The 14,141-nt window shown below is 35.4% G+C and overlaps 1 protein-coding gene across 1 annotated transcript in view; it reads left to right on the top strand.

Moving 5' to 3' along the window:
- Positions 1 to 9,826, top strand: part of LOC126979972 (sodium-coupled monocarboxylate transporter 1-like) — a 74,688-nt gene extending 64,862 nt beyond the window's left edge. The window contains exons 10-11 of the mRNA XM_050829579.1: positions 2,186 to 2,367; positions 9,765 to 9,826. Of these exons, the coding sequence (XP_050685536.1) occupies positions 2,186 to 2,367; positions 9,765 to 9,811 (229 nt within the window). The 3' untranslated portion in view covers positions 9,812 to 9,826. The remainder of the gene's footprint in view (positions 1 to 2,185; positions 2,368 to 9,764) is intronic.
- The last annotated feature ends 4,315 nt before the right edge of the window (positions 9,827 to 14,141 follow it).

Genomic DNA, 14,141 nt, shown 5'->3' with positions numbered 1-14,141 from the left:
TACATTGCTTGGTTTCTTTTCACTTTGAAAATCAGTGAAGTGTCGTCCGCAAACAATACTACCTTATGTTTTTCCTCTATAAGATCAGAAAGAACATTTATATAGATAAGGAAGAGAAACGGTCCAAGAATAGACCCTGGTACCCCCATACTGAGAGGAGTCCCAGGAGATCTCCTGCCATTCACGTCGACCTTCTGAATTCTATTGATTAGATATGAAGTCAGAAGATCGAGCGCAGTTCCTTTTATGCTTATGTTAGTCTGTCTTCATTCGGGACGCCAATTAAACCTTCAATAACGATCAGGAATCTGTTGTACAACTGCGTCCTAATAACTACATTTGCTCACACAGCCAAGAGAAAGAATAATATGAATAATTAAAGAAGAGATTAGATAGATTTAAACAAAATCTCTGATTTTCACTGATTGTGTTTCTATATTATTGATTGAACTAGTAATTATTTATAAGTTGTGGTTCAGAAAATCTTATTTCTTTTATAGTTCAGATTAAGAGGAACCATTAGCAGCTATTTTTGCAAACAAAAGTTCTTAACAGTTCCGTCTCCTTGGAGTTTATCATTATACTTATATCATTATATTTTTTCAAATAAGATTAGTATGATCAATATCTGTCTCTGTTTTACATTCTTGATATTTTTTCTGTAAGTGGCTGAATCATTAAGCTGTACACAGAAGCCTATAATTTAAAATGGACATCAATACCCGAAAAGATTAAAACATTATGATAGGTATAGTCCTTCCCATTCTTTTTCAAAAATTCTACGATTGGTCATCTTTTGCGCTAGAAAATAGTCGAAAATATACGGGTCACCTGTTGTTAAGTGATCACCACCGCCCACAATCTCTTGCAACACCAGAGGAATCACAGGAGCGTTGCCGGCCTTTAAAGAAGGTGTACGCGCTTTTTTTGAAGGTACCCATGTCGTATAGTCCCGGAAACACCGCACAAGGAAGTTCATTCAGCTTTGTAGTACGTGGAAGAAAGCTCCTTGAAAAACGCACTGTGTAGAACCGCCACACATCCAGATGGTGGGGATGATATCCTAACTTGTGGCGTGTCGTGCGAAGGTGGAATTCGGCGGCAGAAATCAGGTTAAACAGCTCTTCGAAACACTCCCCGTGATAAATGCGGAAGAAGAGACACAATGAAGCGACGTCACTACGCAACGCCAAGTGATCCAGCCGTTCACAGAGCACTGGGTCCCCGACAATGCCACGGAATTAGCAATCGCTCGAGATTTCGAGACCCAGTATTCCGATACTAGGCGAGGTAGGTTATATAATTAGTCTCAAAATGTATGTATGTATGATGTTATTTTTTATGTTAATAAGGGCCGAGACGAGCAGGACGTTCAGCTGATGGTAATTGATATGCCCTGCCCATTACATACATGGCTTCGGATTCCTGGAAAACCCAAAAAATCCGAGCGGCACTACAAATGCGCTCGTCACCTTGAGACGTAAGACGTTATGTCTCATTTGCCCAGTAATGTCACTAGCTACGGCGCCCTTCAGACCGACACACAGTGATGCTTACACATTACTACTTAACGGCAAAAATAGGCGAGGTTGCGATACCCATAATCTGGCCGGCATCCTGTGCAAAGGAGCCTCCCATTGGTGCTCAGTGCGTAAGTAATTCGGTAGCAAAGCAGTTCTTTTACCTGCGACTTACTTCACAATATTGAAAACTCGTTTTTTTTTATAAAAAAATTAACGAGACACCCTGACCATTACAATGCTGTTCCGCTAAGGATTGTTGCAAAATACAAATTTGTGAGCGGGAACACAATAGCGCTAGTCGCTTTGAGACATATTAAGATGTTCATTAGCCCAGTGATACGTCAGTAGGTACGGCGCCCTCCGGACCTAAACGCAATATTGATTGATGGCCACTCAGCACAATGAATCTCACTGTTAAGATGAGCGGTGTAGGCTAGTGCTAGAAGATCCTTTAAATATTATGTATTAAATATTAATAAACAGTTTGGTAGATTCAAAGACAAAAAAAAACTGAATATTATGTATGTATGCGCGAATAAAGAATTGTATGTAGAATTGAATGTAGTTAGGGCCTTGGATAAAAATCGGCAGCATTTCCCCCCCATGCTGTACTCACGTGAAATTAGACCAACCAATATAGAGAAAGTGTTTGCTACTTGCAGCTCGTTGTCGGCCGTGTTAAATGCGTGCGCGCTGGTGGCTGTAGAGGACATCCTACATGGCTGGTTGAAGATGAGCTTCAGGCCCGTGGTGGAGGGGCTCCTGGCCCGGGCCGTGACCGGCGCGCTGGCCATCATCTCCATCCTGATGCTCATTGTGGTGGAGAAGCTGGGCGGGGTGCTGGGTGAGTACTGGCAGGGCATATGGCTGTACCGAGGAGGTTTCATTGTAAATATATCAGTGGCGGTAGGGACATAGCAAAGTAAGTCTCTCTGGCAATTTGTAATGTAATGTACCTTAAACAGGTGCAAACGTTAACTGGGACCAAGTGATTATTCCGGAACTATTACAGATATAAAAAAAATTAAACTGATATTCTTAAAAGTGGGAGAGTCACGCTGCTGTCTTGTGACGTCTGCACAATCTGGCCAGACTCGTCCGGGTTACTTATCAAACTCGCACAGAGTACCGGCGTGAAGTAGCGGCCTAGAGCAGCTATGTTTCGCATAGGTTAGTGTCGAGGACCGGAGGCCACCCCCCAGCAAGATTATGTCCTACAAGAGATATTACCCCAGGAGGGTACCGGCTCCTAGCTCCGAATACCAGAGCCGGAGAATCCCTCCCCGAGCATTCACGCTCGGGCTGCCCCTCGTATTCTGGGGAGGGCACAGTACCGCGTATGTCACAGGACAAACAGGGCAGTAGCACCACGGCACCCCGCTCCACGCTTAATGTGGACTTTTGTAACATTAGGGAAATTCACTCCAACTTAAACGCCGTCCACCACCACTTTGAGACGGCGCAGCCGGCCGTGTGTTTCCTTACGGAGAGGCATATCTCAAATTTAACGTACCCCAGGTACAAAATTGAGCAAAATTTTTTGCCTCAGGCGTGTCGTCCGAAGGTGGAATTCGGCGACAGGAATCAGGTTAAACAGCTTTTTGGAACACTCCACGTGATAAATGCGGTAGTAGACACACCACTTTTTTTACCAAATGAGTTCTAATTGAATTAATACTGGAGCTAAAAAGATCGATTTTATCCGTGTCACAAAAATGATTGTATGATTGCATATGTCTTAAAATAAATGTGTTTCTTCTATATTTCGTGCAACAGAATGGTACAGCAAAGATATGCTGTTGTCTTAACATTCTACTAGGGACTGGCAGACAGACTTTGGTCAGTATAGAACAGTCAATCATACTTCTTAGCGGCGGCTCGTTTGAACGAGTGTAAACATTGACTTAGTGTTTAAAAATTGAAATAAAAAGAAATAGTGTACATGCATAACTGAATTATGTTTTAAAATATAATTTCCACTCCAATAAACAATATGTATTGTTAGCAAAACCTAATAATCTTTAAATAACGTAAAAAGTGCAGTTCAAATTTAGTGATGTTGTGCTCGGAACTATTGCATCCTACATCCTCAACGCTAAGCTAAGTGACTTGTTGGAACATACCTAACGTTACATTACCGCCAGCTGATTAAAAGAGAAGTATTTTTTGTAGTGAAAACAATAGATATTAATTACTGACTTAATTAAATTAAGTATCTATATAGGATCCGACGCAAGTTCCGAAACTTACGCGAGAGCTGATCGCCGATATAGTTAAATCAAATAAAATAATTATTTTCGTATTTTCTTAAATTTATGTGCAATATGTTTATCTGACTATAAATCATCAGGTATTATTGTTATAATAACTATAGTGTAAAAACTTGAACTTACTGGCTGAATTTCGCATTTTGTGTATATAAACTAGTTTCGAGCCTTGCTAAAAGTTAGACAATCTTGCAATTTTTTTTTTAAACTCATAATATAATATAAAACATATGCTTGAGGTTGATCACATTTAGAAGCACATTTGTAAATTATAAAAATTTCAATTTAACTCATAATAAATAATAAAACAAAACACAAGCATCAGAATATTGCAAGTACCTTCATATTAGTCTATCAATCGATCTGTGGAGACTACTTGTTATGATTTTTCCACTTATGACTAGAGGGCACTAAAACGAAACTACAATTAACAAATTAAATAAAAATTCGAGTCAAACATTTCTGTATTATAATAATAATATTCTAGATTACTATTAAATAATGGAATATTATTCTATGATGTCTTCCATCTCCGCTAGAAAGCTTACATCTCGACAACTGGAGAGCAAATTAGGGCAAACGCTAGACGAACTAAAAAAATACAAAAGTCAATGTGAACAACTTTCATTAGAAAGAGAAGATAGCGAAAGAGAATTTTTAAAAATTCTGGATCAAAATAAAACTTTGTAAATAGAAATGGCAGACATACATGCAAAATCGACTGAAATTGAAGAACAAAGAGATAATTTACAGAAGCTGTTAAATAAGATGGACCAAGAAAGCAATTTATTTGACAACACTTTACAACGCTGTAACTTTCTACAGTCAGAGCTGGGGAATGCCCGTAGGCACATATTGGCCCTTGAGGCTCAAAACGAGGATTACCAATCCTCACGAAGACAATCATTATTTGATGAGCTAGTTAATGCCTCTAGCTCAGACTTTTTGTTAAATAATTATTCTTTTAAACATTCAAATGTTAAACAAAATACAAAAAATGTTAAATTTATAAACTTAGTTCACCAAAATATACAGGGTATGCTAGGTAAAGATTTAGAAATAGAGTTTTTCATGAACTGTGACAACATAGATATACTGTGCATTACAGAACATTGGCTAAAATGTCATCAGTTAATTTTTTATTTAAATAGTCACCAGATTGGTAGTTCATTCAGTAGAGAACAAGCCATACATGGTGGCTCTTTAATACTGATCAGTAATGAACTGAAATATAAGGAGCGGAAAGACATTGTCAGACTCTCAATAGAACGGATTATTGAAATAGCCTGTGTTGAATTGGAGCAATTAATTATTATGAGCATATACAGACCACCCTCGGCACCATATGACAGTTTTGAAATTGTAATGGAGAAAGCTCTGTCAATGATTTGTAATAAAAACAAAAAATATTCATATGTGGAGACTTCAATGTAGATTTATTATTGGAAAATTCCTCTTTGTGCATCAAATTAAAAAGTTTGTTTCAATCATTTAACTGTAAAAATATATTTTTAGAACCTACTAGACTTACATCTTTTTCAGCAACATGCATAGACAATATTCTTACAGATTGTAATACAATAACTAATAAGTATATTATAAGTAAGCTTACTTCTGACCACTGTGGTCAGCAAGTACAATTTAAATTGCCTAGTATTACAAATAAATCTAAAGAAGAATGTACTGTAATAACAAAAACCACAAAACGCTTTGAAATGTTTAAACATAACTTGATGTTAAAACTACCATCACTTAAAGTATGTGAAAACCCTAATACACATTATAATGCATTTTTTAAAATTGTTAGTGAGGAATATAACTCAGTATTTACACCCAAGACAATTTTTATAAATAAAAGGCCATGCTTTAGTGACTGGGCTACTGTAGGCATCCATAAAAGTAGAAAACGACTGTATGAATTATATAGTGAGAAAAAGTTTAACACAAGTGTTAAATTCATTACTTATGTTAAAAAATATTCCAAAATATTTAAAATAGTATGTAGAACAGCTAAATCTCGTTTTTTAAGTGAAAAGATTAAGAATAGCAATGATAAAATAAAAACCACATGGAGCATTATTAATGCTGAGACAGGAAAGTCTAAATCACATAAGACTGATTATTGCCTAAAATATAACGGGAAAATGGTTAAATCAGAAACTGAAATAGCTTCATTATTTGACAATTTCTTTTTGAATATCTCAATGTCAACAACTGAGTACCTAAATTCTTCACCTCTACTAGCTGAAACTATGTTGAAAGAAAATGTCGAAGAATGTTCTAAATATTTTAAATTTCAATATGTGCACTAGGTATGCTGAGGTCGTTAAAGTATTTAACTCTTTAAAATTAAAAAATACAATTGACCTCTGGGGTCATTCTGTCCGTTTAATTAAAACTATAATATCTGTCATAGCTCCACAATTAGCAATAATATTTAATAAATGTATTGACTGTGGTACCTTTCCTGATCTGATGAAATACAGTAAGACAATACCTGTTTTTAAATCAGGTAATACTAGTGATCTCTCAAATTTTAGACCTATATCTGTTTTGCCTGTTTTCAGTAAAATTTTTGAAAAACTTATTTTAAATCAAATGCAGACACACTTTAGTACTTTGCTGACGTGTAAACAGTTTGGATTTACGAAAGGTCGCTCAACAACTGATGCGGGTGTTGAGCTTATTCATCATATCTATGATGCCTGGGAGGATTCAATGGATGCTCTCGGTGTTTTTTGTGATCTATCTAAGGCATTCGATTGCGTCCAACACGAGACTCTTATCAAGAAATTACAACTCTATGGCATCAGGAACAATGCGCTGACACTTATTAGTTCTTATTTAGAAAATAGAATTCAGACTGTTGATATCAATGGAAAGCGCGCCCCTGGAGCAACCATAAAAATGGGTGTCCCACAGGGTTCAATTCTTGGTCCATTTCTATTCTTGATCTATATAAATGATTTGCCATATGTTGTTAAGGATAATCATGAAATTGTTCTATTCGCCGATGACACATCCCTTTTATTTAAGATTAAAAGACGTGAATCAGTCTTGGATGATGTAAACAATGCTTTGTCCAAAATTGTTCATTGGTTCAATGCTAATAATTTGCTTTTGAATAGTAAGAAAACTAAATGTATTAAATTCATAACCCCAAATGTCAGTCAGGTGAATTCAAATGTACTTGTGAATGGGGAGTACTTGGAACTTGTAGACACCACAGTTTTTTTGGGTATTACTTTATACGCAAAACTCCAATGACGTCCACATATAGCTGGTTTGGCGAATAGACTTAGTTCTGCAGCATTTGCTGTAAGGAAAATTCGCCAGCTCACATACGAAGACACGGCACGTGTCGTATATTTTAGTTATTTCCATACTGTTATGTCTTACGGTATATTACTATGGGGACACGTTAGTGATATTCAAACGATTTTTGTGCTGCAGAAAAGAGCTGTTCGAGAAATCTACAATCTGTCCAGTAGACATTCGTTGAGAGATAAATTTAAGGAGATCAACATATTAGCAGTACCATGTCAATACATATTTGAAAACCTAATATTTGTGCATAAAAAATAGATCGTTTTAAAAAAAAACAGTGACATTCATAACTGCAACACTAGAAATAAACATAATCTTGCTCTGCTTCACACAAGGCTAACGAAAATAGACAAATCATTCAGAGGACAATGTGTCCGTTTTTATAATAAAATCCCTGAAGAAATTTGCAAACTACAATTAAAAAAGTTTAAAATATTTGTTAAACAGAAACTTTAAAAAAAAACTTATTATACAATTAAAGATTATATAACAGATAAAAGTGCATGGGATTAAAGCAATGTAAATAATTTTAAGGTCTGCATACTATTTTAATTTATAAGCAGTAGGACTGTATTATTCTATTATTTGTATATTTTCTTGACTTCAAAAAGTGATGCGGTTAACCTATTTTGAGAAATAAACTATTTGAATTTGAATTTAGTATTTTGATTAAGGTAATTATATCAGAAATATCTCTAAGAGCTTTAAGTGGTAAAAGGTGGAAGCGCTTGCAGCTTTCTTCATAGTTTACATTAGGTATTTTAAACTTAAAGCCTAGATATCGTGTAAACTTCCGCTGAACCCTTTCAATTCGATAAATGTGTTCAGCATACATGGGTTCCAAATTTGTGAACCATATTCAAGATGGCTGCGAACGAAAGAACAGTACAGAATATTTAATGTTTTCGTACTTTTGAAAGGTTTGGATGTACGTAATATAAAACCTAGTACTTTAGACGCTTTGTTGATAGCCTGATAAACATGTGGTAAGAAAGTAATTTTGCTATCGTGGAGAACACTTAGATCTTTTGTTTCTTTACCACAGATAGACGTTCCTGTTTTAAAATATACGTATAAGGGGAAGGTTGGCTTAGTAGTGTAATGCATGCAGAAACATTTGGATACATTCAGGTCTAATTTGCACACGGTACAATAGTCATCCAGTCTATATAAATCTTCTTGAATGCGTAATGCGTCTGTCTTATTATTTGCTGTACCAAAAATTTTCATATCATCTTCAAACAAAAGGTAATTAAAATTTTTAATGAATCGTCTGATGTCACTTATGAAAATTATAAAAAGCAGAGGTCGTAGTAATGATCCTTGAGGGACCCCAGAGGGTATATTTTTCCAAAAAAAGCAGTAGCCATTGAGAACAACATCCTGTTTTCTATCAGAGAGATAAGATTTAAACCAATTGTATAAATCATCACGGATACCAAGCTTTTTAAGAAAAATGCAATGGTCAATTTGGTCGAATGCTTTCGTATAGTCCATGTTAATAACATCAAGTTGATTACCCTGTACTATTTCTTCAGATATGTAGTTATTTAGCACTGCTAAGTTTGTGACGGTAAAGCGTGCTTTTATAAATCCATGTTGGCATTGATCAAGCTGAACTAAATGTTTTGTTAACTTGCGTGAACACAAGTCTCTCAAGAATAAAGTTCTTAGCAAGCAAGCTAGCAAATAAGCTAAGTTTGGATATTGGCCTGTAATTTTCTACATTTTCCCTAGAACCTTTTTTATGTATTGGAGAGATATAAGCTGTTTTCCATTTGATAGGAACCAGACCTTCATTGAAGGATCTCTTAAACAGCAATAATATCGGTAATGACAGCTCGAAGGCACATGCCACCATAAATTCAGCTGGCAAATGGTCAGGTCCTGAAGATTTTTTCAGATCTACTGACTTAAGGAGTTCATATACTTGTTTGCAATTGACTTCTAGGTGACTCAAAGGCTGGATTTGATGATGATGGAGGCATTTGAGACCTAGGAGATGAGCTCGATAAGAAAGCAGTATAAAAATAGTTTGAGAACAGCTCACTAATATCATCCATCTCCTTTACTACAACTTTTGTCTTTAAATGTCATTATAAATGGAATGGTACCGAGTTTACGCCTGTCTAGGACATATGACAAAATTCAAAGAAATTAATATCTTGACTGTTTCTTCTCAATATATTCTTGATAATGTAATGTATGTTCATATTCACTTAAGTGAATATGCTAGAAACTCTCATAACCATAATGTTAACACCAGGAACAGACATAAGCTTATAATTCGTACTACTCGGCTAAGTTGATTTAGTAAGTCTTTTTTGGGGCGATGTATTTGCTTTTACAACAAGATCCCAGAAAATGTTCAAAACAAAAGTATTCAAAAGTATTGTTAAAAAACGTTTGTGTGGTAAAAATCACATACACAAAGAAGCACCCAGAAATCAAATTTAGAATTGTTTGTATAATAAAGTGTCGTTCATTAGTGATTGAATAAAATTTCGATAGGAATGCGAGTAGTCGTGAAGAAAAGAGTTACAATGTTGCTTATTGGTTATTATACCCAGAATTAAATAATATACTAGTTGATTTTTGATAAGTCTTAATGTGATACTGGTGTGTATTAAATGATTTTTACAAGTAGTGTCGTGTGTCCACCACCAGGCGTGGCGACGGCGCTGTCCGCCATAGCAGCCAGCGCCACGTGCGGCGTGTTCACCCTGGGCATGGCCTGTTGGTGGGTCGGGCCGCGGGGCGCCGTCGCCGGGGCTGCGGCCGGGGCTCTGGTAGCGGGTCAGTATATATTATAATGTTGACGTACTGAGAGTGCGGACACAGCGGAACAAACTGTCCGCATCCTTTTTATTATATTGGTACAAATAATGACGTTTGCAAAAAAATTGAAGTTGACAGTTAACTTCATTTTGAACATCCACGCACACTAACACAAAGTGACATGCAAATCTCGAGTGTAAGACGTAGCTTGTCCTGCACTACAGTACAGTAATAAGCCCGGCTTGTTTTCATCAGTTTCTCGCAGCAAGAGGCTCTATCTAGACGTATAAATTATCCAAGATTTAAGAATTTAATCTTGAACACCCAATATGGTACCAGAATCCTGATTGCGAAATAACTGCTCTTCCATTTGAATGCAATCGTCGATTGAGTCAACTGCATTTTGATTTTCAACCACTGAACAACCTACAGTTTAACTTACTAAAAAATAAAAATTATAAGGTCCTCGATCTAGTTCTAAGTAATGCGCCGTTTCTTATATGAGAACAAATTCCTTCCCTCACGAAAATCGATTCTCACCACCCTCCTTTACTCATATCGTCTATATATTTGCCGGTAAAATTTCTTAGAAAATCTACAGTTAGCAGAACCAACTTATATGTAGCAAAGTATGATGACATCAATCACGAATTGAGTAAAAATGATTGGGACGCTATTTTTCAAAAAGAGCTTGAAATAAATACTATGATATATAAGTTTTACATAATTATTAGAGAGATTATTAATAAACATGCACCAAAAAGCAAATCACACAATCAGAATTATCCAATTATGCATTTAAATACGGCAAAATTGTCTACACCACAGGATATTAATTGTAACGCATTCGCTACTCATTTCTCTTCTGTGTATTCGGATAGCACTCAGGTGTCTGTGTCGGATCTGGTTACCTTGACGGGAGAAACTAATAATACGTGAAACCATATATGGTTTACTATTATAAACCATGTATGGTAAACCATATATGGTTTATAATACTACTATAGTAGTAATTGAAAAACACATTTCGGTTGCAATTAAAAAATTAAACAAAAGCCATTGCACAGGCCCTGATCTGATACCTGGAATTTTTATTATTAACTGTGCAAAGAATCTATCTTATCGTCTTAGTATTATATTCAACGCATCACTAAATCTTGGGGTATTCCCTGCAGCTTGGAAATCATCCAATGTTGTACCAATTCTTAAAAGTACTAGTAATAGTAGTGATATACGTTCATATAGACCAATTTCTATTCTCTCCCTGTTTGGAAAGTTATTTGAATGCATTGTCTGTTCTGTTCTAACGGCTCATGTAAAACCAATTTTGATTAATCAGCAGCACGGGTTTAGATCTAAAATGTCTACCGTTACCAATATTGTTTGTCATATAACATATATATCTGAGGAAATCGACACGGGGCTACTAAGTTGACACCATATATACACATAATATAAGTAAAGCCTTTGATAGAGTCGACCACGGATTAATTATATCAAAACTCATAAAATATGGCCTGTACGACAAACTTTTGTCGTAGTTTTCCTGTTACTTGTCTGCCAGATCCCAAACAGTGGTAGTATGTGGGCACCAGTCGGATGCTTTTCAAGTGACATCAGGAGTTCCTCAAGGCTCACACCTAGGTCCTAAACTTTTTTTTTTAATTTTTATAAATTATTTATTTATTTTTATTTATTTATTTATGTATTTATTTAAGGAAAACCAACAGCTAATACAATTTCTATAGAAACTCAAATAGTAACAGATAGCCAATTACAGGTTTTCACTAATAGAAGTAATATAAAACGTACATAACGTGAACACTATTTTTCGGCTCAAATTCATGACAATAAAGATTCTTTTAAACAGATAACAAAAAACAATACTTAATTAAAAAAGTTGAGGGTTATGCACTGCTTTGCCATGGAAATGCTTGTAGCAAATATGTCAATATCTAATAATCTACTAACATCATTCACTGTTTTACACGCTCGCACCATATATGAGTTTTGCCTATAGTTACTACTAACAGCAGGAACACAAAGTGGAGGGCTATATCTAAGAGTTTTTTGAGGTACATTCAAATTAACTTTATGCAGCAGATCTGGGCAATCGACATGATTGCTTATAATTTTTAACATAAATAAAAAGTCAGTTATATTTCGCCGTTCTTTCAGTGGTAAGAAGTGAAACTTTTTACACAAATCAACATAGCTATTAGAATCGTAAGGTACCTTAAATCTAAAACAAAGATATCTTAAAAATCGCCTCTGAACACTTTCTAGACGGTCAACATACGTACTATATGTAGGATTCCAAATTTGTGAAGCATATTCCAGATTACTTCTAACAAAAGTACAATATAGTATCTTAATAGTCTTAATATTATTAAAATTCTTTGAAATTCGCTTAATAAAACCTAATTCCTTTGAAGCCTTGTTAACTATCTTATCAATGTGATCATTGAATAGCAACTTAGAGTCATGGTAAACGCCGAGATCCCTCGTACCATTGCATCTAGAGAGCACCTGACCTCTTAATGTGTAATTTGTTTGTAGGATGTTAATCTTACGGGTATATGTGACTACTGAACATTTTAATGTATTAAGTTCTAGTTTATTAGTAAGACAATACTCCTCTAGGCGGTTGAGATCCTCTTGAAGGGCAATCATGTCAAGGATTGATGTTATTGAAGAGAATATTTTCATATCATCAGCGAAGGAAAGTAAATTTGAAGAATTAAAACAGGAATCTATATCACCTACATAGATAATAAAAAGAAGTGGACCAAGTAGTGATCCCTGGGGAACACCACTAGGAACTGGAACCCAACTAGAAATGTAGTTATTTAGTACAACAGCTTGTGAACGATTATCTATGTATGACGAGAACCACCGTAACAAGTCACCCCGTATTCCCGACTGTGATAGCTTACATATTAATGTATTGTGGTCGATTTTATCAAACGCCTTACTATAGTCGGTGTAGATTACATCGACTTGCATACCATTCCGCATCCATAGCGTCAGTAATAAAATTGTTGAGAAGTAAAAGATTAGAAACAGTAGATCTAACTTTCAGAAATCCATGTTGATAGGGACTAAAGGTGTTTTTTAAGTTAGCATACAATTGCTTATATATGACCCTCTCAAAGACTTTAGCAATGATGCAAAGTTTTGAAATTGGTCTATAATTCGTAATTTCAGATCGAGACCCTTTCTTATGTACTGGTGTAATAAATGCCGATTTCCATAACTTAGGGACAAAGCCAGTAGAAAGTGATTTACTGAAAAGCATGGAGATAGGAAGAACAATAGTGGAAGAGCATTTTCTAAGAAAAAATGACGAAATGTTATCAGGGCCTGGAGATTTTGTTATATCTAGCCTATCAAGTAATAATTTTATTTCATGCACATTAATATCAATATTTTGAATATCAGAATTAATATTTAAATCAGAACTAAGAGTTAAGTCACCGTTATCTGAAGAATAAGAGGATATGCTTCTATTATTATGTGTCGTGGGGTTAAGAAATGTTGTTTGAAAGTATGTTGAGAACGCATTACAGATAGTTTCTCCACTGGTTAAGCTATTATTATTGTATGTCATTAGACTAGGCATACAATGAGATTGTGACCTACTTTTCACAAACTTCCAAAAATGTTTTGGATTTTTTATAATTGAATCCTCAGTTAATTTCATATACTGTTCATAGCAAATAGATTCTAATTGGTTAACTTTATTACATAATAAATTATATGTAAAATAATCCGATTTGTTACCGTAGTTCTTAAATTTTTTATGGTATTTACTTTTCTCCTTAATCACTTTTATCAGAGCTGAGTTATACCAAACTGGATACGAATAGTTCCGTGCACGTTTTATTGGTATATACTGATTTTGAAGGGCATATACCGTTTCATTTAAGAAGCTAACACACTCGTCAATAGGGCGAGATAAAAACTCGCCTTCCCAGTCAATACCTCTGATTCTATTGTTAATATTTTGAAAATCACCTTTATCATAAATATAGCGGAGCCGCGGCGCGTGATCTAATAACGTGGTTTCAAATGATTTTGCATCTATCAACAAAGCAGGGTGGTAAGTATCAATGGGTGTAAGAGGATCGGTGCACTCGGATACATAGATTAATTGGTTCGAAAAAACTAGATCTAATAGTCTGTTCTGTTTGTTAAGTATGCCGTTAAACTGATGCAGGCATAATGCGCTCATTTCGTCCGTTAG

The sequence above is a fragment of the Leptidea sinapis genome, chromosome 4, assembly GCF_905404315.1.
Source record: "Leptidea sinapis chromosome 4, ilLepSina1.1, whole genome shotgun sequence".
NCBI classification, from domain to species: domain Eukaryota; kingdom Metazoa; phylum Arthropoda; class Insecta; order Lepidoptera; family Pieridae; genus Leptidea; species Leptidea sinapis.
Note: the sequence above shows the minus strand (reverse complement) of the source record. Positions and strands in the feature narration are given on the sequence as shown.